The sequence below is a fragment of the Ceraceosorus guamensis genome (genome assembly GCF_003144195.1).
Source record: "Ceraceosorus guamensis strain MCA 4658 unplaced genomic scaffold IE81scaffold_30, whole genome shotgun sequence".
NCBI classification, from domain to species: Eukaryota; Fungi; Basidiomycota; class Exobasidiomycetes; order Ceraceosorales; family Ceraceosoraceae; genus Ceraceosorus; species Ceraceosorus guamensis.
Window position 1 is genome coordinate 80,483 of NW_020290025.1, and position 23,060 is coordinate 103,542.

At 56.0% G+C, this 23,060-nt stretch overlaps 4 protein-coding genes across 4 annotated transcripts; 2 read left to right on the plus strand and 2 right to left on the minus strand.

Annotated features, from left to right (window-relative positions):
- Window positions 1-2,453: 2,453 nt before the first annotated feature.
- On the minus strand, window positions 2,454-3,072 carry IE81DRAFT_323524 (hypothetical protein). The gene is made up of 2 exons (XM_025513975.1): window positions 2,747-3,072; window positions 2,454-2,547 (listed from the first exon to the last, which is right to left on the minus strand). The coding sequence occupies exons 1-2, from the start codon at window positions 3,051-3,053 to the stop codon at window positions 2,540-2,542; spliced, it is 315 nt and encodes a 104-aa protein (XP_025369533.1). The 5' UTR covers window positions 3,054-3,072; the 3' UTR covers window positions 2,454-2,539.
- Window positions 3,073-3,762: 690 nt separating this feature from the next.
- On the minus strand, window positions 3,763-5,905 carry IE81DRAFT_366657 (hypothetical protein). Its single transcript, XM_025517025.1, has 3 exons — window positions 5,766-5,905; window positions 5,072-5,665; window positions 3,763-4,990 (listed from the first exon to the last, which is right to left on the minus strand). The coding sequence occupies exons 1-3, from the start codon at window positions 5,844-5,846 to the stop codon at window positions 3,893-3,895; spliced, it is 1,773 nt and encodes a 590-aa protein (XP_025369534.1). The 5' UTR covers window positions 5,847-5,905; the 3' UTR covers window positions 3,763-3,892.
- Window positions 5,906-6,429: 524 nt separating this feature from the next.
- On the plus strand, window positions 6,430-17,211 carry IE81DRAFT_341431 (hypothetical protein). Its single transcript, XM_025515652.1, has 9 exons — window positions 6,430-6,757; window positions 6,825-13,898; window positions 13,966-14,395; window positions 14,477-15,652; window positions 15,729-15,940; window positions 16,007-16,328; window positions 16,396-16,586; window positions 16,668-16,960; window positions 17,045-17,211. The coding sequence occupies exons 2-9, from the start codon at window positions 6,826-6,828 to the stop codon at window positions 17,062-17,064; spliced, it is 9,717 nt and encodes a 3,238-aa protein (XP_025369535.1). The 5' UTR covers window positions 6,430-6,757; window position 6,825; the 3' UTR covers window positions 17,065-17,211.
- Window positions 17,212-18,731: 1,520 nt separating this feature from the next.
- On the plus strand, window positions 18,732-22,583 carry IE81DRAFT_134555 (hypothetical protein). The gene is made up of 4 exons (XM_025510293.1): window positions 18,732-21,445; window positions 21,528-21,723; window positions 21,797-22,104; window positions 22,179-22,583. The coding sequence occupies exons 1-4, from the start codon at window positions 18,999-19,001 to the stop codon at window positions 22,408-22,410; spliced, it is 3,183 nt and encodes a 1,060-aa protein (XP_025369536.1). The 5' UTR covers window positions 18,732-18,998; the 3' UTR covers window positions 22,411-22,583.
- Window positions 22,584-23,060: the final 477 nt, after the last annotated feature.

Here is a 23,060-nt window from a genome sequence, read left to right on the forward strand (position 1 = left end):
AGGTGAGCTGGTCCAAACGAAGGCGTGCCAATGTGTAGGTAAAGAGAGGCCTTGAGCGGTCCGCGGTCTCGAGCGAAGATCCTCCGACCTCGGACCGAAACTACTGAAAGGACTCTGATCCGTGCTGTCACTGAGTGAGCGTTGGAGGTGAAAGGCGGGCGACAAGCGCAGACGGAGCTGCGAAAAGACTTGATAGTAAGGGGAGCGGTTCTCAAGACGGGCCGCGTTTTATCAGGAGGCTCTGCTGCGCCGTGTCTCAACAGGAGCTTCTTCTTCAGGCCAAAAAGCAGATGTGCACTTCAGCTTGCCTCACCGAGCGGACGACGAGGCTGTCTGCGAGGCAACGGGTCGAAGCTTGGAAGTTTGCAATGTTTCGAAGGACGGCTCCTGCCAGAGAATGCCAATGAAAAAGGGAAAGGCGGACGTAGAAGGTTGGACAGAAACGAAGCTTGCACAGCTGCCGGTGCCGCACAGCGCCTCGAAGCAGGAAGCGAAGAACGTGAAGAGGGGCGTATCGTCCACAACAGCGTCGAGGCGACTTGTAAGCACGGCAGGCGGCGCGCGAGGGGCTGATGCGAGCAGCAGGGCAACAACACGGATAGGGCTTGTGCTGAAGGAACAAGGTGGGAGTTCCAGGAGTTAGCGCGTCCGATCAGAGGTTCCGGGGATGAGATGAGGGCTTCGTCGCGCCACTGGTGGTGTTGATCAGTCAAGACTAGGAATCGCGATGAGCGCGCGATCGTCAGAGAGCCGTGACTGCCGCCGATTAGGCTTGAGGCTTGAAGCTTGAAAGAACAAGCATCCGGACTCACAGCAGCATGCGATATCGGGGGAAACGCTCCGCTTCAGAGCTCTCGATTCGTCGCCCTGTCGGCTGCTGCACCATGTGCAGGCTGCCTCGTTCAAGGCCAAACTTAAATCTTGTGCGGACAAAAGTACCAGTCAGACTCGCATTGGGTGCGCTACGGCACCGGATACTGCGCGAGCGACGTGTGCGAAGCAGCTGGGCTCGACTCGGCGTGCGTGGTAGTAATCCGAAGAAATTGGATAGCGCTGACATTCGGAAGGAAGCTTTCGCATTCGTGATTCGAAAGGCCCAAAAATATCGAATGTGAGTCCGGCTCATCATGCTTGTGTCAATTAATCGCTCGATGCTTTTTGCGTCTCATCAGTGTATGTAGTATAGCCGTATACGGCCGCGGCTTGCGCGCGCGCCCGCGGTGAAACATCAAGCACGCGGGTGAGACCTGCTTCTCAAGCTCCGGCATCGTCGTTGCACTAGCGCGCCTTAGCGGTGAGGGATCTCGTGCATGATCCACGCGCGCGCAGCTGCGCGCTCATCATAACTCAGATCCCGCGGCCACACAGCACCGCCCAAGTGGAGATGAAACGCTCATTGTGATTCGGAAGAGTTACGCGAGCATATTTCGTTGTTTTGGTACAGCTAGCTCTGGCTGTGATGACCATCATTTGCTACAGTCATCGGTCACTGCTGGGCTCGGCACAGATTGACAGCGCCTGCTTCTGCCCCTCGATCGCCCTACCAGCACCAACTGCCGTCTGAGCGGGCCCGTTCCTGAAGCAGAGAGGATTCTCGATCTCACGTCGAAACGCATCCCTGTCTGCATGTGTTGTAGTGTGAATGTGCGAGCGTCTTCACCCCCGCCAGACCTCTCAATTTGCATCCTCGGAAGCTCGTGCCCCGCTCTTCTTTGTTCCGGGCGAAGCTGAAGCTCATGGCGGGTGCATGCTGCTGAAGTCACTCGAGCAGCTAAGCCCGTACGTGTTGCCCATGCATCTGCATCTCGTTCTGGAAAGCGTGGAGTGGAAGCTCGAGCGCGTCGTGACGTGTGCCGTACAGACCCCACCATACGTAACGTACCCAAACAAGTGCGAGTGCTGCTCTAGCTGCTCTGCTCTCAGCCGAAACACGTCGAGCTAGAACAAGGTTGATGTGAGCGAGTGGCAGTCTGCAGACCTACATGCAGCGTGCCCGCATGTCGTCGTGCTAGCGTGGAAAGTGGAAAGGAGCGCGTGGAGAGGGGAAAGGCTCACTCCACGCCAAATTCCACAAGTTCACCCTCCCTTGCTGACTGCAGCAGCAGCGACCAAGGGACTCGGAGCGAAGAGAAGATTCACGACTGCGCGAGCATACCCACAGCATGCTAAGCATCTCGCCTCTTCACACGGCAGACAGAGGCGGTCAAATCTGCTGGGTACGGTCAACAGCAGACACTTTGCGCCGTGGCCCCGGAAGCGTGGCCAAGGCCCGAGCGGCCAGCAGAGAGACAGACTATTCGCTCGATTGCTGCATGCTGGCTGGCCTGTGCTCAATCGCTCGACTCGGGAATCTGTGGTGGAGGTGCGTTAATTTGTTTGTAGATCTTTTCATGAATCTCATCGGTCAGCAGGGCTAATTTGCTTTGCGATCGACGCGCGGCGAGGAGATGTGGCCTCGCTTCGTTCGTTTCTTTGTCTGTATGCAGTGACCGGAGGTGACAACCTTGTACTTCGGGGCTCAGACGCTTCGCTGTAGCATTCACATTCGTAAGTCATGAGCAGTCACAACAGTCACACGTTGTTTGTTGTATCGAGGCTTGCGGCGCGTTAGTCGCTCGTGCGATGCTGAAGAAGCGGCTAGCAGTTGCGAAAATCTGGATGCGCCTTCTGGCTACCTGCTGGCAGCAATCGCGAATCCTGCAGCAGAAGATCGATCTGACTTTCCCAAGCACCTCGTGCTACGCAGGCACATCTGTTGTGTTGCTTTCCTTTCCAACCGCCGAACGGCAAGAGAGCTGCACTCGCCTCGCACCGATGAATACACGGCTCTCACTGCCTTCCTGCCCGCACCAGGCCATCACCCGCCAGTCGAGCTTGCCAAGCCACAGAGCGGAGGTCCAAAACAGACTCACCTTGTGAGCCAGCGGTCGCGGCTCGCACCCACGACTCCGATGAAGGAGCAAACAAGAAGCAGCTGTCCCCCGCAGACGACGCATGGCAAGGGTGCTCGTGCCGCACGAGCGAGGAAGCTGCGACGCAAGAGGTATGTCCATGCAGCGGGGCAAAACAGTAGTCTGATGAGGCTCACGACTGTAGTAGTCAAGAGTGGAGCATGGTCGAGCGAGGAGTCAATTTATGGTCATTCGCGATATTCACGCTTCACCATTCGATCGTGTGGATCCATTTTGAACGTTCGTTTGCAGTCCTCGGTCAAGCCAGCAAGATCGATGGCTAATTCCGTCGTTCTGAATGTGCACAAGCATGAGTCAGCGCATTTTGAGATGTCACAGACGGCCTGCAGCAGGACTCCGTGCCAGCTGCAACCAATAGGCTTCACATGTACACACTTACATGATGCGCTTGCATGCTCGAACCTAAATTCTGTTGTTGATGTTCCAGAAGAAACCCAGATCAGGGCTAGATAAGCCGGCAAGGTGCTGAAAGGGTGATCTTGACACAGCTGGCCGGAACGAAGCGGGGCCCGAGATAAATCACTTCCACGTCCCTATACCGTGACTCGCCCTCTTCCTCGCACGCGCTGCATCGAAAGGGGACCGCCGGCAAGGACCGTGACCCACGAGGCTTCGGCCGCCGACGCTCGTCGATGCGCAAAGGTCGCTCGCTTGCTCCTCAAAGGTGACGCGCGCGCAAGTGAAGATGCTGCTATCGCCTTGTCTGACCGCCAAGTCACAACTCAACCCCTTTGAAAAGACCACAGCACTACACGAGAGACAGAGAAGCCTTAGTGACTTGCCAACCTTTCAGGTCTAAGGAGATGCAAATTGCGAGAGTGCGAACAATGCAGATTGCTACAGATGATTTACACAAGATCCACAGCGACTGCGTGAAGCAGGATAATGCTAAAGCCCGGTGGCGCTCGCCTGAATAACTTCTACCGCCTCCCTTCACTTGCCATTGATTGCTCGAAACGCCTTCGAACGCTTTCTGGATCGCCATATTTTAGTGAGCTTGAGCTGGCCGAGCTGATCTCTTGCGCAGTGCGAAGCTTCGTGCTGCCCAGTCCAGCGCGGCCTTCCGTCGCTCTCGCCAAAATCTCGTCTCCAAGCGTGTGCCCCTCCTCTCCACCGCGCATCTTGGCCAACATTTGAAAGCCTCGATTGGAATCGTTCAAAGGCGCTGGATCAGCAGTGGAGCGCTCCACAGTCCCAGTCCCAGCACCCCGAGATGGACCAGCGGCTTGATGACGCATCGCAGCTGACTCCGCCGATTGTGCTTGAGCAGGTCGTCCTGGCGAAGCGCTGCGACGTCTACCCCAAGCCCTCTTCTGTTTCGACTCTCCAGGGTGCATGGCTCGCCGGGCAGCTGCTCTGTCAAGGTACACTGGACCTGCCGCTTGTCCTGATGCAGATTCCTCGCTACGTCCGTCTTCGTCGTCTTGGCTTCCCAGATACTGCTTCCTCATGTCTTTCATGCGCTGACGTCGCAGCGCTTCCGTCTCCACCTTGCGATCCATTGGGACACGCTCCGTGGTCGACGTAGTGCTCTTGTTGCCTACTTGACGCTGAAGGCTCTCTGCTATGAGTTCTGCTCGACCTGCTCCAGCGCCCTCCGCGTCTGTGATTGATGACTTTACCTTCTTGTCGCTGGGCCGAAGCTGGATCTCATTTGTCCCATCACTGTGAAGTGAACATCTTTGACAGGCCAAAGAGCCATGCAAATGAACCTCGAACGTGGTGTCGCCAATCCGCAGCCAGTCTTCATTGTCGAGTCTCATGGGACTACTGGCTTTCCGTGCCTCGGACAAGCGGGTGAAGCGGCTTGTCGGAAGGCCTGAAGCCAGCTCATCTGCGGCACCTTCGGGGATCGATTTGCAAGCAAGATGATACGTGCCGTGCACCGAGCCAACATCGGTGATGAACCAAGCTCCTGCGCCTGACATGCTGGACACCAGGTAGAATACGTTCGCATGATGCTTCGATACCTCCATGGCTGGCAAACGGATGCGGGAGGTGAAGGTCTTGTCACGCCCCTAACGATGGCATGGCAACGGCACTCAGCCATGCTGAAAGACCCTCACACTGGCGTTGACTAGAATTTCAGCACTACTCACAATGCTGACGCTTTCTTCCCTAGCGTCGATCACTGCCACACGGCGTCCCTCGGGTAGCACCTTTGAGGAAAGCGCCACCAACCGCATCTGGCCCGTCGCGCCGCTTCCAGCTGCGTCACTCGCCGCTGCAACATCGGGGGCAGCAGGGCGAGGATCCGGGTGGTAAGTACTTGGATGCCACTGAGCCTCTTGTCCATGTCTGCGATCATGCCACTGTAGAGATCTTGCCCCCTGGTCGCGGTAATAGTGATCGGCTAAGCTGCGACTTTGGGGATCTGAGCGCCAGGTGTGCCGATCGCCGGCGTGATCTTGGGTCGATGACCAGCCATCATAGTTTCCAGCATCCCAGCGATCATCCGCACCTCGCCATCGATCCTCTGGATGGGCCGTCCGATCAGAGTATCGATCATGCTGCCATCGATCCGATCTGTGCCAATCGCTACGATGATACTGCCTATGGCTATGCAGATCGTAAGATTCGGCTTCATGATGATGTCTTGCGGGCTCTCGAAGACGCGAATCCTCGTGCCAGCTGCCCTCTTCTTGGTAAGGTAGCCTTCGATCTCGATCTAGATCATCGTAAGCAATCCGACTCTACTCTCGGAAGGAGCATAGGTCCAACATCAGCAAAGCTGCCCGAGTTGGAGACCTGTCAAAGCTTCTGCTACGTGATGCGCAGCACTTTCGGACTGACTCTTTGAGACCCCTCTCCTCGTCGACGCTCAAATCCATAGTCTTGCCGGTGGTCGTCATTGCTTAGGAACCCATCATCCATCTTGAAAGTAGACGACAGCTGACAGTTCTTGTCGAATTTTGTGCAGACTGAGTCGTGGGATATGTGATCATGTGTCTGACTCGGACTGGTCGGGCGGGGTGGGGCAATCAGACCATTTCACTCGATTGTCGCGCCCTGGCTGGAAGACGTCTCGTGGCTGATGTCGACCTCACGATCGCGATTGCGCGATTTTTGATTCGCGACTCTGATTCAATTCAAGATTGTGATGCACATTCACGATTGATGATTTGACAGCCATGCACGCATGCATATTCAAAGGTCAACCTGGTTTAGTCTTGAGTGTATGGTTTGGCACATGCTTTCATTCTGATCTTACAAATCAGGCTCTTTTGGGATTTCGTGATCAGGAACTGGATTCAATTTCTTCGTGTTAATCTTGAATGTTCATCTCTGGGTAGAAATATGTTTAATCTTTTGACTGTGGGCGGTGAGTTTTGTAGGTGTCTAGACGCGCTGTGCAATCAAGAATTCAAGACTGATTCAAAATGCCCAAGCAGCCAATCAAGAATACTTGCTTTATTCTTGACACCTGATTCTGAAGCGGTGCGACCACGCGGGTGCAGCCATGGACTACCCGGTCTACCTGCCACAGCGCTCAGCGAACGCTTCACTCCCAGAATGACGATTCGCGATCCGGTGCGCACACTCTTCATCCTCAATACCACATTTAGACGAGGCTAATTCCATATCAATAGAGCTGGGATCAGTGCGACGACTGTTGCTCTTGATGCGGACTTGTGCACCTCGCTGGCTTAATCCGCATGGAAGGGGTGTGGAAGAACGCCGGGAGTTGGACGTCTGCAAGGAAGTCATCTCGATGCTGCGGGCAGACGTTCTGCTCGAAGGTCAGGACACACTCTTACTATAGGGTCAGAGGTGCACGTTGCGAGGTGAGATGGTGTTGCCTGCCATCTCTATGCCATCAAGGCTGCCAAGCTGAAGTCTTCTTGCCCACAGGATGAGTCAGACTGGACTTCAGGAGGCGCTTCGGTTGCTGACGAGCGACAAGATAAAGGGCAGAGAGGAGGGACAGACTGCGATACGGGCCATCTTTGGCAAGCGCTCGGTATGCGCACGCTTCGACGAGGAAGATCCAGATCGCCAGCGCTGGGTTCGGGTCATCGAGGCCCTCTTTGCGTGTGCTGCCTTGGACAAAGCTGCGTGTATGAAGCGTGGGGACTGGCAGGATGCTCCTCAGGTCGCCATTAATCGGGTCAAGCACAGCGCTCAGACGGCTCGCTGGCTCATCGAGCAAGCTATCGCAGAATTTCGGCTCCCAGCCGTGTTTGCTGTGCTGCAGCAGACCTTCAGGCTGCTCGAGCAGCGAGGCCAACCTTTCCAGCCTGTGTTGTTGGAGTGTTTGCAGGCGATGGGTGCGGCCTTGAGCTACGCGCCTCATATCGATCACTTTGATGAAGCTCGATGGTCCGACACAGCGGGTCTGCTGTGTAATATCCTCTTTAAAGACAGGCTCTCCGCCAAGTTGGAACAACATCAAGAGGCTGACATTCGACTTGACGGTGCCCCTCAGCCAAGCCCATCCGATGGAGAAGATGGCGACGCGGCGCCATCGGCGCAAGGGCTGGCCACTTCCGACCGGCGCAAAAGGCCCAGGTCTGCCAGCGCCGCGAACGCGAGCTCCCAGAAGAACGTTGCCGGTCCGGAGGACGTCGAAGTGATGAAGGCCATTCAGAAGCTCATTGAATCGACCACTGCGCCTCTTTGCACGGATGCGAAGCTTGGGCTGAGGCTTCTCAGCAAGTATGCCAGGTTTCTCCAAACTTTTAGAACAGACTCCACAGCCCACCTGCCTGCAATGATAGGGCTCAACGCCTTGCTGAACAAATTGCAGTACAACGAACGAATAACCGTCGCTCGCTTTGCGTTCTGGAGCTGGCCTTCCCTTTTAGCCATGTGGCCCACCAAAAATCGGCCTCTCAAGGAGCAGTTGGTCGTTTGCCTGCGAACCCTTCTGCCCATCGTTGCCCGTGCGCTTGCATGTCCAGGTCCTCGGGCAGCGGGTCTCGCCTCGTCAACGCAAAGCGCCGCTGACGTGGCAGAGCAAGGGCAGCGCGCCAAGTGCCTGGCTCAGGTGTTTGAGCTCGTGCAAACGGAGTGTGACCATCGCTGGGCGATACCACCTCTCACGCTGGCCAATGTCGATCTCGCGCATCAACCTGGAGCTCCTTGCGCAGGGCTTGAAGCGGAACATGTGCTACTTGCTGGCACAATCAGGCCTGGCAGAGGTTTCACCGCCCCTCACGCCCTTAGTTGGGCAATGCTCGAGCTTGCTGCCGATGCCGCAATTTGCATTCAGGCGCTGGGCTACTCTTCGACCCGAAGCGATCTCGTCCAATCAGCAAATGACATCGAATCAGGCGACGCGCAAGAAGTATCAGCAATCTCTCGCTTTAGATCGGCGCCTCATGGCCAGGGCTCGCATGCTGCCAGTACTCCCACATTCACCTCGAGAACGACAAGCGTCCTTCTGTCTAAAGGCGGCACGATTCGTCACGATGCCAAACGGCGCCGTCTGGAAGATTCGGCGATGGCCACATGGACCCCACAAAGCGCTGTTGGTACCCTGATAGGCAGATTGTGCAAAGCAGCAAGCTTGCTCGAGCCCGCTAAGCGTATTTGGTATCTGCAAATCATTCTCTTTGTCAACGCGAGGCACTGGAAGCAGCTAGATCCCGACGAACGCCGAGCTGTCCTCGAGTACCTCCTTGGTCACGCTTCTGGCGACGATATAGACGTTCAGTGTTGGTCTCTCGTCGCATTCGCAGCAGCCGCTCGCAACTCGGCATCCTCGCGCACTGTAGCTGAGGCTTCGATCTGGTCAAGTATATGGCCACTGGCATGCCGGCGGATGACCATGCCCGGCGCCGCTCGCGCTGGTGCCCACGCTGCACTAGCCATACTTCAAGCTGGGCTCCTGGAGCCGAGTATCATTCACCCTCAGATCGAAACGCTCCTTGGGAGCATTGACCTTCAAGGTCCCAATCAAGTCTCCGACGCTGTGTGCGCCTTTCTCTGCGAGTGCCTGTGTCGCTGTCGAGCTACGCCTGGCATAGATGCTCGTACAATGGAGCAAAAGTGCGCTACATGGCTAATGGCTACCTGGTCTCCTTCAGAAGCTGTTTCTAGGCGCTCGAAAACGAACATTCGCGCGGAAGAGCAAGGCGCGGTCGATCTTGCCAACCTCATGGCAAACATCTGCCGACTTTCTCGTTGGCCGACTCTCGCACGCGTGCGTCCATTGCTCCCATCCTGCGCCGTCATAACGCAGAACCTTGATAACGCCGAGAATGCCTCACTCGGAGCGTTCCTCTTGCAATGCGACGTGAGCGACCCCGAGGTCGCTTCCGACTCCGCGCAGCTCGCCGACGTGGAGTTCGAAGAAGGGGTTCCTTCGCGAGAACCAGAGCCGATCGGTCAACGGCTGCTCGCGTTTGTTGACCGCAATCTGCAGATCTTTCTAGATGAGTGGTCGGATGCCAGCGACAGTACTGGCAAGGTCAGACTGAAGGCGCATGGCACAGTAGAACAAGTGCGACGTACGGTGGACTTCGCGACCGCCGCGCTCTTGTTCGACGCGATCCTTCGAGCAAATCACGTGGAATCGTCTCGTACGCTCTCATCCGCCGCTAGTAGCTTATTGGCCTCTGCAATCGGCGCAGCAGCTGACCAGCGATGGGCGCCTTCAGCACGCCTTACAATACTCAAGGGTCTCGAGCCGCTGCTGCCTTGTCGACCTGTGGTACGATCAGATAGCACGCTTGACAAATGGTCAGCACTTGTCCGGCCAGGAGCTCATTCTGGCGCGCAACGGAAGCTTACCAATGACTCATTGAGCAAGCCTCCAGACGTCCCGTCCGCCGTATTTCACGCTCGGCTTTGGCGTCAAATAAGCTGTCAAGAAGTGATCCTCGAAACTTTGCGGAGTGTGCTTGGCCGAGTGGCAAAGCCCACTGAATCGTTGCGAAGCGTCGGTACTCAGGCTGTCGCGGCGGAGGACGACGGAGTGTGGAGCAATATTCGCTCTGCGGACGATGGCCAGAGGTCGGAAAATGCGTCTGCTGTTGAAGATCTCACCAATCGTCTCACGATCGAGCTTTGCATCGGAACTCTGTGTGATGTCCCCATGTTGAGGCTGCCACAAACGCCGTGCCAGCGCTCCGGAGAAGGCGTTCTACGTGAAGAAGACGTCGCCACTAGCAGCTTCGGACCTGGTAATACTCAACCTCAAGCGACATCAGACGACACCATCAGTCAGCTCCTTGTTGAGGGACCCATAAGTTTTTTGCAATTAGCTCTTGGGACCGCTTGTCGATTGTTTGAGCAGCATCGCCTACACTTCACCCGCAGCACGCTGAACACCATCATTGTCCGACTTGGTGATGACATGCTCTTGCTATACGAGCACGAACAAAGCGAGCAGGCGCAGCTGCTAGCCATCAATCTTCTTGACCGCACCCTTTCGGCATGGTCTCACCCCTCCGCGTCCCAGTCCGAGCTTCAACGTAACGCCGAGAAGCTTGCCGGCTACTTTGCCAAACGTTTCTCAAAACGGCACATGCTTACTGCCCTTGTTCGACTACGATCAGGAGTCTTCGTTGAGCGCATGCTCAGGTGCATGTCGGGAGCCGATCGCATAGTATCTAAAACGCTGGTCGCGCCCATCAAGTGGCGCCCAGAAAGGCCGGCGGATCTCAAAGCGCAGTCGCTTCTGCACTCGCTCCTAAGATCTGTCGTGGATAAAGATGCAGGTGTCCGTTTTGCCGCAGCCTCCCGTGTTGGCCGACTTGTCGACATATGCGCATCTGGCAAAATTCTTAATCTCGAAGCCCTTTACGAGGAGCTGAGGAGTCTACTGCCGGACGACGTATCAGATGCTGAGCTGATGATGACGCGAGTTCTGACTCTAGGTAACGTGTTGATCTCAAACGGGCCCGTGCGCTATCTTGCGATCTACCACCTCCTCGAGCTCTCGCTCGTCAGCACCCAATATCACGAAATACTCGCTACGGTCTTTGAGGCGGTTGCGTTGCGCTTAGGCTTCGCTAGTGCTCGCGATTTGTGGCTCCACTTCTGTCCTAGCTCGACGTGGTTCCTTATACAAGGCGGCTATGATCCTCTACGTCTGCCTTACAACGTTCTTGGGTATACGTCCCGCAAACACTGCGTGGAAGGGACCTTCCGACCTGTCGCTTCCATACTTTTGGCTGCAGAGCAGGATCACCATCTGGAAGCTTTCACTACCCTCACGAGCTTCACTAGGAAGAGCACTGACACCGCTATGAAAGAATGTTTGCCTTTTCTTGCCGCCATTGAGGCTGGCTCGTTAGGAGAAGAGAGCGCTTTCTCGCAAACCAGACCGGATTACAAGCAGCAGCGCAAGACTCTGCAAGCTCGTCTTGCCTCGCGATGGCATCTACCTCCAGCGCGCTTCCACGAGATCAGCGCCATGCTGTCAGAGACCGCAAATTTAGTCGTTGTCGCTCTTCTCCAAAATTTGTACGACTCCACTGATCGAGACCGGCGGAGCGACGCAACCAGCCTTGACACGATTCCAGGCGTAGGCAGAGGTTTGGGTATCGTTCTCACCGCTCTCGAGGGGGGCAATCCTCAGAGTGCCATGGTGCTTCGCGCTCTCCTCCGACCAATAGACGCGCACGAAGCTCCAGACCTAGACTCATATCTTCCTGCTAGGCCCTTTTACAGCGCTGCAGCGGTCTATCACGGCCTGCAGATCCTGGCAGACGGAGAAGACGAGCTGGTGAGCGCCGCTACAGCGTACCACGTTGTCCGGCGTTTGTTCGGTGCCATAGCTAGCGGATGCTTGATCAATGATCAGCATAGACATTTGTTCGCATTGAAGCTATATATCGCTATAGCATCCCCATCAATCATTGAGGACAACGTTGTGCTATGTTGCATCATCCAAGGAGCCTTGGGCCTTCTTCAAGCCTTAGACTTAAGCGACCAGACCCTGAGCCTACTCGACTGGAGCCTTCGACGCGTACTGCATCTCTCACCTACATCACCTCGCCTTGCACCTCTGCTGACTGCACTGTTGCACACCGCCGAGTCGCTCGACGTCAGTGGCGAAGAGAACAAGCGCAGTCTTAGTACGAGAATACTTTCGTGGCTAGGCCGAGTCCTGCAGGAGTCCACTGATCACCAAGCTCAGTCGACAATCTCATTGGTGCTTCTGGCTTGGCCTGCCGAGCTGCCAGCACCTTTAGCAGCTCAAATGGAGGGCAAGATGTCGATAACAGATTTTGCCAGCGCGACTTGCCAGCTGCCGGCCAACGCCATGAATGCATACTTCATTCGTCGGCTCGAGCCTGCCCTGGCTGCAGCATCAGAGGATGCGAGGAACGAATTTCAAGCTGGCGCCATTTGGCGGCTCTTGGCACCCAGTGCGGCCGACGACAACATCGTCAAGCGTGGTGAACGGGCTCATGCACTAGCAAGAATACTTTACTTGTGTCAAAATCAGCTGAGGTCACCGTCGGCGAATCACAACGGCGCAGAGCTGTCGGCTGCCTTGCCCGCCTACGCCCTCAGCGAAGATTTATGTGCAGACCTCCTAGGACCGCTGAAGAGTGCGATCCTGGCGGTGCTGCTGGATTCCTTGAACAAAGTTGAGTCAGTAAGCACAGTCGACACTCTACTTCGTCCTCTCTGCGCCATCCTCAGCTCCGAGCCCGCGTTGCGCGAAGCTCATGTCAGAACCGATAGCGCATCATTGCACGAGTTCAACTTGCTCTCCGCATTCGCTTCCGAAATGCACGTCCCTCGGCGCCGCTCGATCGTGGAGCTTGAGCTCTGGTCTATAGATTGTTCATCGGACGACTACGAAATATGGGCGTCCCGCTTTGCGCTGCTGCTATGCGACGTGCTTTCCCTGTTACAGCCCGTCTCTTTCTTCGGGCAGATCGCTCCTGTTCTTCGGCACAACTGGCAGATGGCAGGCACCCTGCTGCCTGCGTTGCTGCATGCTACACTTGAGACGGAGCAGCTCGCGCAAGACCTCTCAGAGATCCAAGGGTCCTCTGCCACCATTTCGAAGCACTTCACAGCCTTATTAGAGCGTCCCGAATGCGACAGACGAATTTGGAAAGCAGTGATTGAAATGGTCATCCATCTTCGCAAGTACGTTCGCGGTGACTCGCCCATCGGTGATCAATGGCTGCAGATCGACTTTCTTCTGTTGGCACGTTGCGCCTCCGACGTTCGCCGCTTTGCCTCCGCGATGCTTTTCGTGGAACTTGCGAAGGAGTACACAAGGCCCGATGGTGGTGAAGAAGACTTCAACTCGAGCGATCCCAAAGTACTGGAGCTTCTCTATCAAATCTGCGAAAGTATCGAAGACCCAGACAGCTTTTACGCGATTCGAGATAATGATCTTCGCAGAGCTCTAGTCGGAAGGCTGCATCACGAGAAGCGATGGGGCCGCGCGTTCGAAATGCACGCCGCAAGCCTGGAAAGTGCTTCTGATGCGCTCTTCCGTCGGGGTCTTGGAAGCGACACGGCACATCTCAACCTGACCTTGCACGAGATGGGCTTCAACCGCCTCTCGAGTCTTCTTGACCGTGATGTCGCCAACCTGACCTCAGGTGGTGAAGGCTCAAATGAGCCCTGCAGCTTCCAAAGTACGAGCGCGAAAGTGCAAGGAGATGTTCGCGACATCACTTATGACGTAGCTTGGAGAGCTGGCAACTGGGACCTGCCACTTGGAGACCGAAGTCTGCTTGGCTCCGATCGCAACGTGTACGCCGCGCTGCGAGGCCTCCATCAGAATCGCAGTGCTTTCACTTCCAAAAGAGCCCTGCTCAACACTCTGAGCGACGAGCTGTCCGCTTTCAATACCATTGGACCGGAAGCAAACACCCTAGCTCGAAGGATTGGCCGGAATCTTATGAGTCTCGGAGAGGTAGCGCAGTGGCAAGGGCTCCTGTCCGGCAATGCCACTGCGACGCCTTTTGTCAACGCAAATCCAGAACACTCCAGCGACTTTTTGGAGTGAGTTGCTTTTCAACGTCCCATCTACCCGACGAGGCTGACACCCTCTGCGTTTCGTACCTGCCAGGTTTGACGACTTCGAGCGTCTCCTGAGCATACGGGTTGCTTTGATCCGACTCGAACGCTCCTATAGCCGCCGAGATGACATCGGCGAAGGCATTCGCACCGGTGTTGACGTAGACCTTTCTGCGAGGGAGATTGGAATCCTTATGCGCCTCAGCCAAGGGGCACGCGATCACGTGCTGCCGCAAACAGCCATGAGATCTGTCCTTGCAGCACAAGAGCTTCATAATGACGTTGCTGTCGACGCTCCTGTCGCAAGTGTTCGCGCTAAAAATTTCACGAGCGCAGGAGCCCTGACCGAAGAACTGGCAAGCGTTCTGTGGACACAAGGCGAGCACACAATGGCTATCCAAGCGCTGGAACATGTGCTGCCCCGACATGTATCCAACAACAACAAGGAAATGGTAGAGGCAGCACTCAGGAGGTCGAGACTGGTAGGTGGTCTAGCGAGGCTGTGTGATGAAGTCAACTGAGACTGACGTCGTGATTGAACAATTGTATACCATATCTCCCAGGGCCGCTGGCGTGCCACAGCTCGTTCTGACCAGCCGCGTCGTATAGACTCGGACTACTTTCAGGTCGCTTGGGAGCTTGTTTTAGACGGCCGCGGTACTGCTGCTGACAGAGCGCAGGTTGCTCATGACTATGCGACCTTTGCAGATGAGCAGTGCCATAGCACGTCTGTCAATGAGGAGGTATGCAAGCTGGAGCGCTTCGTAAAGGACCGGCGAGCAGAAATCGACTCGATCGAGACCGCCATGGGCGAGGAGGCCGATGTCGGACGCAAGAAAAAAATGGGTCGTCAGAGGGGTGAGGCGAAGAAGCTTTTGAAAATCGACGAGGCCCAACTGGTGCAACACGTCAACGCTCGCAAGGCCTTTCGCGACCGTGCAGCCAACATGTTTGCCGTTTCGCTGACTGACAGCGATAGCTTCGATGGAGACGTCATTAAGCTCACGTCACTGTGGTTCGAACACGCGGATGACGAGGCGTTCAACGGTCGTTTGCGAGACTCTATACTAGCGATCCCTTCCCAGAAGTTCGTGCTTTTGATGCATCAAATCTCGTCTCGGCTCTCCAAGACTGGAAGCAGCGCCCGCAACACGCCCCTAAGTGCTTCTTCTGCGACGAGCGAGACTTTTGCTTCAACGCTCTTCGCGGTCACGCGAAAGATGGCTTTGGAGCACCCCTTTCATTGCTTGTACGCTCTGTATGCTCTTCGAAAGGGGGCGGAATTGGAGAAGTCGTCTGCTCGCCGAGGCGAACTTAATCTGGCTCAGCTCGCAGCTAGTCCGCAGCAACTGCGCGGCGCAGCCGCGGAAGACATCATCCATCAAGCTCGCAATAATCCAAAGCTCAAGGGCCGTCTGACAGCATGGCAGAAGGTTTGCGATGCTTGTGTAGAGTGGGCGGAGATAAGTTTGCCACATACCTACCCCAGCCTCTACCCAAAAGGACGCGTGGAACCGGGGGGACGGATCCTGCCGTCAGAGCCTCCGCTGAAGCTGCGTCGCATTAGGGACGTACCAGTGCCAGTCATGACATGCAGGCTAGCACTCGATCCGACATGCAAGTACGAACACTTTGTCAGCATCGCACGATTTAGCGAACGTTTTTCAACTGCAGGCGGAATCCACAATCCCAAGATTACGGAGTGTCTCGGCTCCGATGGCCAGCGTTATAAGCAATTGGTGCGTAAAGCTCAGGATGGTCATCGGCATAGAGTTCGAGGGCGGCGCTTACGTCAGTCGGGCACATCTTGAGCAGTTCAAGACAGAGGACGACTTGAGACAAGACGCAGTCATGCAGCAAGTCTTTGTGCTTGTGAATGGTCTTCTTCAGCGTGACAAAGCCGCTAGGAAGAGAAGGCTTCATGTGCGAACGTACGCTGTCATACCACTCGGACCGCAGTGTGGCCTTCTGGAGTTCGTAGCAGACACGGAGCCGATCGGGACGCAGCTGATGGACGCCCACAATAGGTGAATTTTCGGTCAGAGTAGTGCCGCCTGCTCTGAGCCTGGTCTGACAACTTCCCCTTGCGTCAGGCACGCTACGCCTGGAAGTCTAACGCCAATGGAAGCCCGCGTGGCAATGCACAATGCGCAAGGCGGCACTTACGACGAGCGCGTCGACACGTACCTCCAGGTCTGCGAGCGATTCCCGCCAGCTTTTCGCTTCTACTTCTTTGATCGTTATCATGTTCCATTGACTTGGCTTGAGACTCGCCTGAACTACACCCGCAGTGTTGCGGTCTCTTCCATCGTCGGGCACATGCTTGGCATCGGTGATCGACACGTGTCCAACATTCTTCTCGATACGCACAGCGGCGAGGTCATCCACATTGACTTTGGCGTAGCATTCGAGCAGGTGCGTAGAATGTGGTTGAGCTTCACGCTGCTGTGAGTCATTTCTTACTCCGCTTGCTTGCTTGTAGGGTCGTCTGCTGCCGATTCCCGAACTTGTTCCGTTCCGCTTGACGCGCGATGTCATCGACGGAATGGGCCTCTCGGGTACCGAAGGCGTCTTCAGGCGATGTTGCGAAGAGACCCTTCGCGTGCTGCGCGAGGGTGCCAACGTAGTTCAAACGGTGCTGGAAGTCTTCAAGTATGATCCTTTATGGGCTTGGTGAGTTTTCTCGACTGCCCTCGCCCCGAATTTGTTGCTGTGCAGCTGAGCCAGCCAGTCTTGTGTCACTGCTTCTCCCAGGTCCTCGAATCCAGTCAAAGTCTTGAAGGCGCAAGCAGGCGGAGAAGACTTTTACGCTAACGCACCTCGGGTCGGCACCTCAGGCGTTCGTGGAGCTGCCTTGAGCTCCACCAACTCGGGCCTCGGTACTTCGGAGCCTGGCAGAGGCGAGCGGGGTACAGCTGAGCTGCTGGCCGAAAGGGCTATCAGCTCAGTCATGGCGAAGTTGTCGCCAAATCTCAGCGTCGAATACACAGTAAATGATTTGATCCAGCAAGCCACGATCCCAGAGCATCTTGGCGTCATCTTTCATGGTGAGCCTCAATTTCGTCTCCTGAGCGCTCATCTGATACAGTCGTATGAACTGATACCCTTCTTCTTTCGCTGCGGCATGACAGGGTGGCAGCCTGCGCTTTGAGATCTTCAGAACGATTTGAACGTCTTCGACTCTCCTTCTAGAAGACAGCCTTTGTTCATGAGCACACAGGCAAGACTGCATTCCGAGCCATGCTTCACTGCTTACGTGCGCGCAGTGAACAATCAATCCAAATTGAGCTCCCTTGCCATGTCGAAGTGGGCCCTAGTCTCTCGTGATCGACGTCAAATGTGCGTACGAGGGCGGAAAGCTGACTGCAAAGGGAAGCGCCGAGCCTCGTCGATGAGCATGTCTCAGGGAAAGACCTTCGCGGACTCGTGTTGGTCCACTTGTGGTCCAGCAAAGACCGCTTCCCTACCATCGGCTTGCCCGCAAAAAAAAGTATGATCACTTGATCACTGGCAGGGCAAAGCGGTCGAAGCCCCGAGCTCGGTGACTGCGGCGGACTCCGACTGCGGTGGAGCTCGAAACTTGCCTGCAGTTTGGAGCGCCGCTCAGGAACGGTACAGCAAGGGGTGAGCGGAGAAGAGCATCTTTCGCAGAGACGTGTGGGCCAATCCAGTGTTGAGTGATATGTTGCGTCCGGGAGACGCACATCGTTCAAATCATCATGTGTTCCTGTGCTGCACCCATTCTGCTTGGTAGGGAAAGCGGTTCAGGGAAAGCTCGCCGTCCTACGCACAACGTCGCTCGCCTTACAGAAGACTGAAATGACTGTTGACTTGCTGCTGTGAGTTACGGTACACATTAAGCACGTGACTTGCGCTCGTAGCTGTTTGCTCTATACGTCTGCTGTGGCTGCGTTCACCACTCGTTCGTGATTCGCGACGTGGCTATATAGCACCATCGCGTCCACGAGATCGCTTGCCTACAACAGCGAAAGCAGTCACAGTGCACGGCGGGTCGGTCTTTGGTACGGACGGCACTCGAAGTTTGGAGGTCAGATGCTCACGACTCACCACTCAGACTCACGGCTGCGCAATTGGGCGCGTCTCGAATCGTGAATCCTGCGACTGACTGCGTTTGCGGCTCGGTGAAATGAGGCGCCTCGCAGCTGATGTCTTGGTGTGCGATGCGCACGTCGCTCATCCGAGATCGCGGCCAACAGACTCACTCACCCGCGTGTACCTGCCGGTACATCACATCCAGTCACGAGTAGGAGTCGGCACAGCAGCAGCCAGCATGCAGCAGCAGGGTCCTGCGCGTCTGTGCTGTGTCGCTTTGACAGCTGCAGGTCGATGCAAGCCTTTGAGACTCCGATCAACTCGTGACTCTCTCTCTCTCTGCAGCGCACGACCAAAAAGCAAGTGCACGCTACCGTCCGCGCCCTCACCAAACTTTGACCCCTTCGATTCGGCCACTTGCCACGGCAACTCGTGACTGTGATGCTTGCCTACTGCCGGTCTGCTGCAAGCGATCACCGCGAAATGCAAGCGAGTGACGAGGATTCAGCAGCAGTAGTCACAGTCAGAGTAGCAGCAGCACGAGTGCGCGGCTGCGCAATCACACACTCGTGACTCGTGACTACTCGTGACTAACTACTTACGTCGCGGATTCACGATTTGACCTAATCGCAAATCGCGTGCTGCTGTATGCTGGACTTTCGAGATTTCTTGATAGTGAAAGCAACCACCACCGAACAATCGCGACCGATTCGCTCACATCCCAAACTCGTCCCTTGGCTGATCACATTGCAGCACAATCATCACCTCTGGCTGCTGAGAGAAGCCCCAATCCAAGTCCAACCTTCGACATCGTCCCACCAGTCTCTTGACGCGTCAAGGCAGCAGCAGCTGAATTCCAGTCAGATTATCTCTACGCGCGGGTCACCGGACAGGTCGCGAGGGGCAAAGCCGATGGACACCGCGAAGCTTTTCTTGTCACAGACAGCACTGGTTGTAGACGGAGGCTTGCTCGCGTGGAACGAATCTTTGGCACGCACAGACGCAATCAGATCTCAATAACACACCGCAGTGATGTCCGGGGCCAGGGGAGGCGCTCCTCACGCGCCAGGGCAGCAACATCGTAATGGGCGTCCTTTGTGGAGCGACGGCGCGGGTGGCGGACCTAGCAACACGCCATCGCCCGCTGCTGGTTCCAATTTTGCTCACCAACATCATCCGAATCTAGCACCTTCATACGCGCAGCCACCCAATCGCCCTCCGGCCTACAATGGCTCTCCCCAGTCTCAGTCAGGTCACCTTTCTCCACGAAGCTATGCGGCTCGCCAATTTCAGCAACAGCAGCCACAACCACTGCAGCATCATCCGCGGCCCCAGCCTCATGTGCAAGGGCCTTTGAATGCCGCTCAAGCTCAAGGCTGGGCGGCCTTGGCGCCTCAGGGTCAGCCCTTGACGCCGGGCGGTAGTTATCAGCACGCGGTGAATAATGTCTACTTTCCCGCCGCTGGTCCGCCTCCCATTCCGCAGCACGACGCAGCCCCGCCTCACGCTGCACATGGACCACCACAGCAGCACCACGTGCCTGGCAACATCGCTCCCCGTCCACACAGTGGTGGGCAGCCCTACCCTGCCGGCAACCATCAGCAAGCGCCTTTTGCAGGGGTGGCGCATCCTCATGCAGCTTGGCAAGGAGGTCAGCTGCCCTCCGTATTGCGACCACATGTACCAGCACCTCCCCAGCCAGCATACGGCTCGTCTGGCGCTCTTGGCGATTCCTTGGATGGGGACCTTGACGATGATGGGGATGGTGCAGATGACGAGCAAGGAAAGAATGCGGTGCAGAAAGGAGCGTCAGACTTTGTCAAGAAGCTCTATCGTATGCTTACCGACAATTCTTACGCAACAATCGTCTCATGGTCGCCTGCTGGTGATAGCTTCTTGGTCAAGAACATGAGCGATTTCACAAAGCACGTTCTACCTCGTCACTTCCGCCACTCGAACTTTGCGAGCTTCGTCAGGCAGCTGAACAAGTACGACTTTCACAAAGTAAAGAATCCAGGAGAGCATGGCCAGGGCGTGGATCAAGTGTGGGGCTTCAAGCATCCTGACTTCCAACGAGGACGCGAGGACCTGCTGGAGAATGTGAAGCGCAAATTGCCTTCTGGTAAGAAGGCTGCCAGGGACAACAGCCCTTCTATGCCAGGTGCTGCAGATGCCGCAGACAAGGGAGCCGAAGATTATGGCCAACTGAAAGACCAGGTTGCTGCCTTGACAGCTACGCAAGATCAAATGACCTCGCACATGAACAACTTGACGAAGCAGTACCAGGGGGTTATTGGAGAGATGCTGACCTTCCAGCGCAACATGCTCCAGCAAGATCAATTGATGCAGCAGCTGATTCAGTATCTCATGCAAGAGTCATCGCGCCGAGCTGCTATAGAGGAGCAGTCCGCAACACCAAGTAGCTCTAGCAACGGTAATCCGGGTGTGCCTTTGCTCGAAGGCGCACCGACAAGCAGCGCATTCATGGCTCCACATGAGGCTCAGGATCTGATCTCCTCCTACACCACTCTGGCGCGGGATTCATTTGCGGCCATGAACCAAGTGTCTGCACGCATTCATGCCCAGCAACGTCAAAATTCAGATGACCAGTCCAATGGAGGACGTCAGCTTAGTCACGCCACTCTCGCCTCGTTGATCAGCGGAGACAACAATAGTACTCACAATGGGTCAGGAAATGGCGCCCTGTCACCGAAGAGTAGCGTCGCAAGATCACCAGCGGCCACGACTGACTTTGTCGACAAGGGCAAAACACCTCAGGCGACTGGTCAAGCGAGCGAGAAACGCCCCCCGGTCTTTTTCCATCCTCCACACTTTGATGCTAACGAGGCAGGTGGCTCTAGCGCCAATGACTTGTTCAATGCAGTCTCAGCGGCGGTTGGACAGCCTCCTAACTACGTAGGAGCAGACGGCGGAGGACTCAGGGTGTTTACAGTCGGTACTTTGCAGCCGCGCGCTGAGTCGGGCACCTTCCCCAGCGATGGCTCCGGGTCTCCTGGTGCTGCGCTCTTGTCGGGGCTGAAGCGCTCGTCGCCGGGCGAGCCGCAGGCTGAGAGACGAAGCGGATCTGCGGGAGCAGAGGGCACTTCATCTTTCGGCATCAGCGTGCCCGAACTCGAGCAGCTACCATTGAGCATGCCCCGCGTCGATCGTCGAGCTTCCACTGTCCCTACTCCTCTTGGCGCAGGTGCGACCTCGGGAGATAATGCAGAGGCTGGACGCGCCTCTGTGGATAGCAGGGGCGAAACACCCTCGGAAGGCGGAAGTAATATGCTGCGCGTGCGAAGATCCACCTACATCCCTGGCTGGTCGGTACCTCCAAAGGTGCTCGTTGTGGACGACAATGAGGTGTGCCGAAAGATGTCGTCCAAGTTCCTGCAAGTCTTTGGTTGCGCCATTGATGTTGCTGTGGACGGGGTGAACGCGGTCAACAAGATGAATTTGGAGAAGTACGACCTCGTGTGAGTAGAGCATCTCTTGCTCGCCCAGCCAATCATGCGTGCTCACACTGCTTGCTCTGGCCTTTCATTGCTTCCATCGTAGTCTCATGGACGTGGTCATGCCAAATCTGGATGGTGTATCTGCGACGTCGCTTATCCGTCAATTCGACCCACGAACACCGATTATCTCGATGACGAGCAATGTAGCTCCCGAGCACTTGCTCGACTACATGAAGAGTGGCATGGATGACGTCTTGGCGAAGCCCTTTTCCAAGCAAAATTTGCTCAGCATGCTGGAGGTGAGTGGCGTACATCAAAGAGGCCTCGCCTTGAGGAGACGATCATGCTTAAACCAATTCTGCGCTCCGTTAGAAACATCTCATTCACCTCAAGACTGTGCAAAAGATGGAAGAAATACCTCACTCCCTCGGTCTGCCTCGCATGCCCGATGATGCGCTCGCTTCGGTGCTTTCTGCAACCGCTGCTAGTGCGGCTCACTTTGGCGGAGCCGCCGACTCCGCTTCCTCGTCTATGCCTTCGCCGTGGGCTGCCATCATGGGTCATGGACCTAATGCTGTCAGTCGTTTCCAGAATGCCGACACACCTCCCGAAGAAAAGGGCAGTGATGATGAAGAGGGCACAGATAATCCGCTTGCGGGCATGGGATTCTCGGACGAAGAGTGAGTCGACTGAGACTTTGAGCGTGCTGGCTCGTGCTAGTCTCGATGCTAAGCATCTGTTCTCTCACTTCCAGGTACATCTCCATGCTGCAGAACCTCGTTGCTGCAGGAGCCGTGTCGGACGACACGAACGGCGAGAGCGCAGACACGATTGCCAATGCGCTTGGCGTGATCAGGGGCGAGGGTGTAGGAGCAGCATCCAGGTCGAAAGAGAGCACACCTACGGTGCTCGGAACTCGCAAACGCTCCCAAGACGGCGAAGGCAGCGAGGCGAAGCGTAGCCGCCCTGCGGGTGTCCCTGCTTGAGGTCCGACTGCAGCAAAGCCGGTGCTCGTTGCGCTTTGCACCTGCACAACGGCGCTCTGCGCGAGACTCATCTCTCTCTCTTACCCCATGTGTACTTGAGCGCGCATTCTGTCATGAATGGATCGCATACGATATCTCCTCCACGCGCTCAAGAGGTGGGAGCATTTACTGTCTTGCTCACGTGTATTCACGTGCCACTCGACCGCCAGCGATCCTCGCATCTCATGCATTCGATTCGAATTCACGATTCACGATTCAAAGTCACGAATGTGATCAGAATCACGAGTGTCGCTGAGCCAGTAGCGCAATGTAGGCTCTGGAGGGGAAGGTGAAGTTGGCTCGCGATTAAAGCTCTTCGGGAGCGTGTCGATCGAAGCGCTGAATGCGGCTTGATCGCTTGCCGAGCGCAATCACATCATTCACGTTCACATTCATGATTGTCAGCCTGCAGCTGTCGTGCGCGTGTGATCGATCGAGCGCTTCCTCGCCGATTCTTCGATCTCGCAATCAAGAATTAAGGCTTTTGAGTGACTCGCCGAACGCGATGACGTTCACGTGTTGCTCTGCGCGCATGTCTCTCTGGGCGGCAGCAGACGCGCAGATTCGCGCGCGACGCGACGCGCCTAATTCACAATTTGAATCGAACGTGA

What these genes read in the sequence shown, in the direction of transcription:
- IE81DRAFT_323524 (XM_025513975.1), bottom strand. Translation starts at nt 3,053, where the DNA reads ATGGACATACCTCTTGCGTCGCAGCTTCCTCGCTCGTGCGGCACGAGC.
- IE81DRAFT_366657 (XM_025517025.1), bottom strand. Translation starts at nt 5,846, where the DNA reads ATGGATGATGGGTTCCTAAGCAATGACGACCACCGGCAAGACTATGGA. An exon ending in GAGGAGAGGGGTCTCAAAGA is followed by an intron (nt 5,666 to 5,765) that starts GTCAGTCCGAAA and finishes TTCCGAGAGTAG; the next exon opens with AGTCGGATTGCTTACGATGA. An exon ending in GGGAAGAAAGCGTCAGCATT is followed by an intron (nt 4,991 to 5,071) that starts GTGAGTAGTGCT and finishes TGCCATCGTTAG; the next exon opens with GGGCGTGACAAGACCTTCAC.
- IE81DRAFT_341431 (XM_025515652.1), top strand. Translation starts at nt 6,826, where the DNA reads ATGAGTCAGACTGGACTTCAGGAGGCGCTTCGGTTGCTGACGAGCGAC. An exon ending in GCCAGCGTTATAAGCAATTG is followed by an intron (nt 15,653 to 15,728) that starts GTGCGTAAAGCT and finishes CATCTTGAGCAG; the next exon opens with TTCAAGACAGAGGACGACTT. An exon ending in CTGATGGACGCCCACAATAG is followed by an intron (nt 15,941 to 16,006) that starts GTGAATTTTCGG and finishes CCCTTGCGTCAG; the next exon opens with GCACGCTACGCCTGGAAGTC.
- IE81DRAFT_134555 (XM_025510293.1), top strand. Translation starts at nt 18,999, where the DNA reads ATGTCCGGGGCCAGGGGAGGCGCTCCTCACGCGCCAGGGCAGCAACAT. An exon ending in TTGGAGAAGTACGACCTCGT is followed by an intron (nt 21,446 to 21,527) that starts GTGAGTAGAGCA and finishes CTTCCATCGTAG; the next exon opens with TCTCATGGACGTGGTCATGC. An exon ending in ATTTGCTCAGCATGCTGGAG is followed by an intron (nt 21,724 to 21,796) that starts GTGAGTGGCGTA and finishes GCGCTCCGTTAG; the next exon opens with AAACATCTCATTCACCTCAA.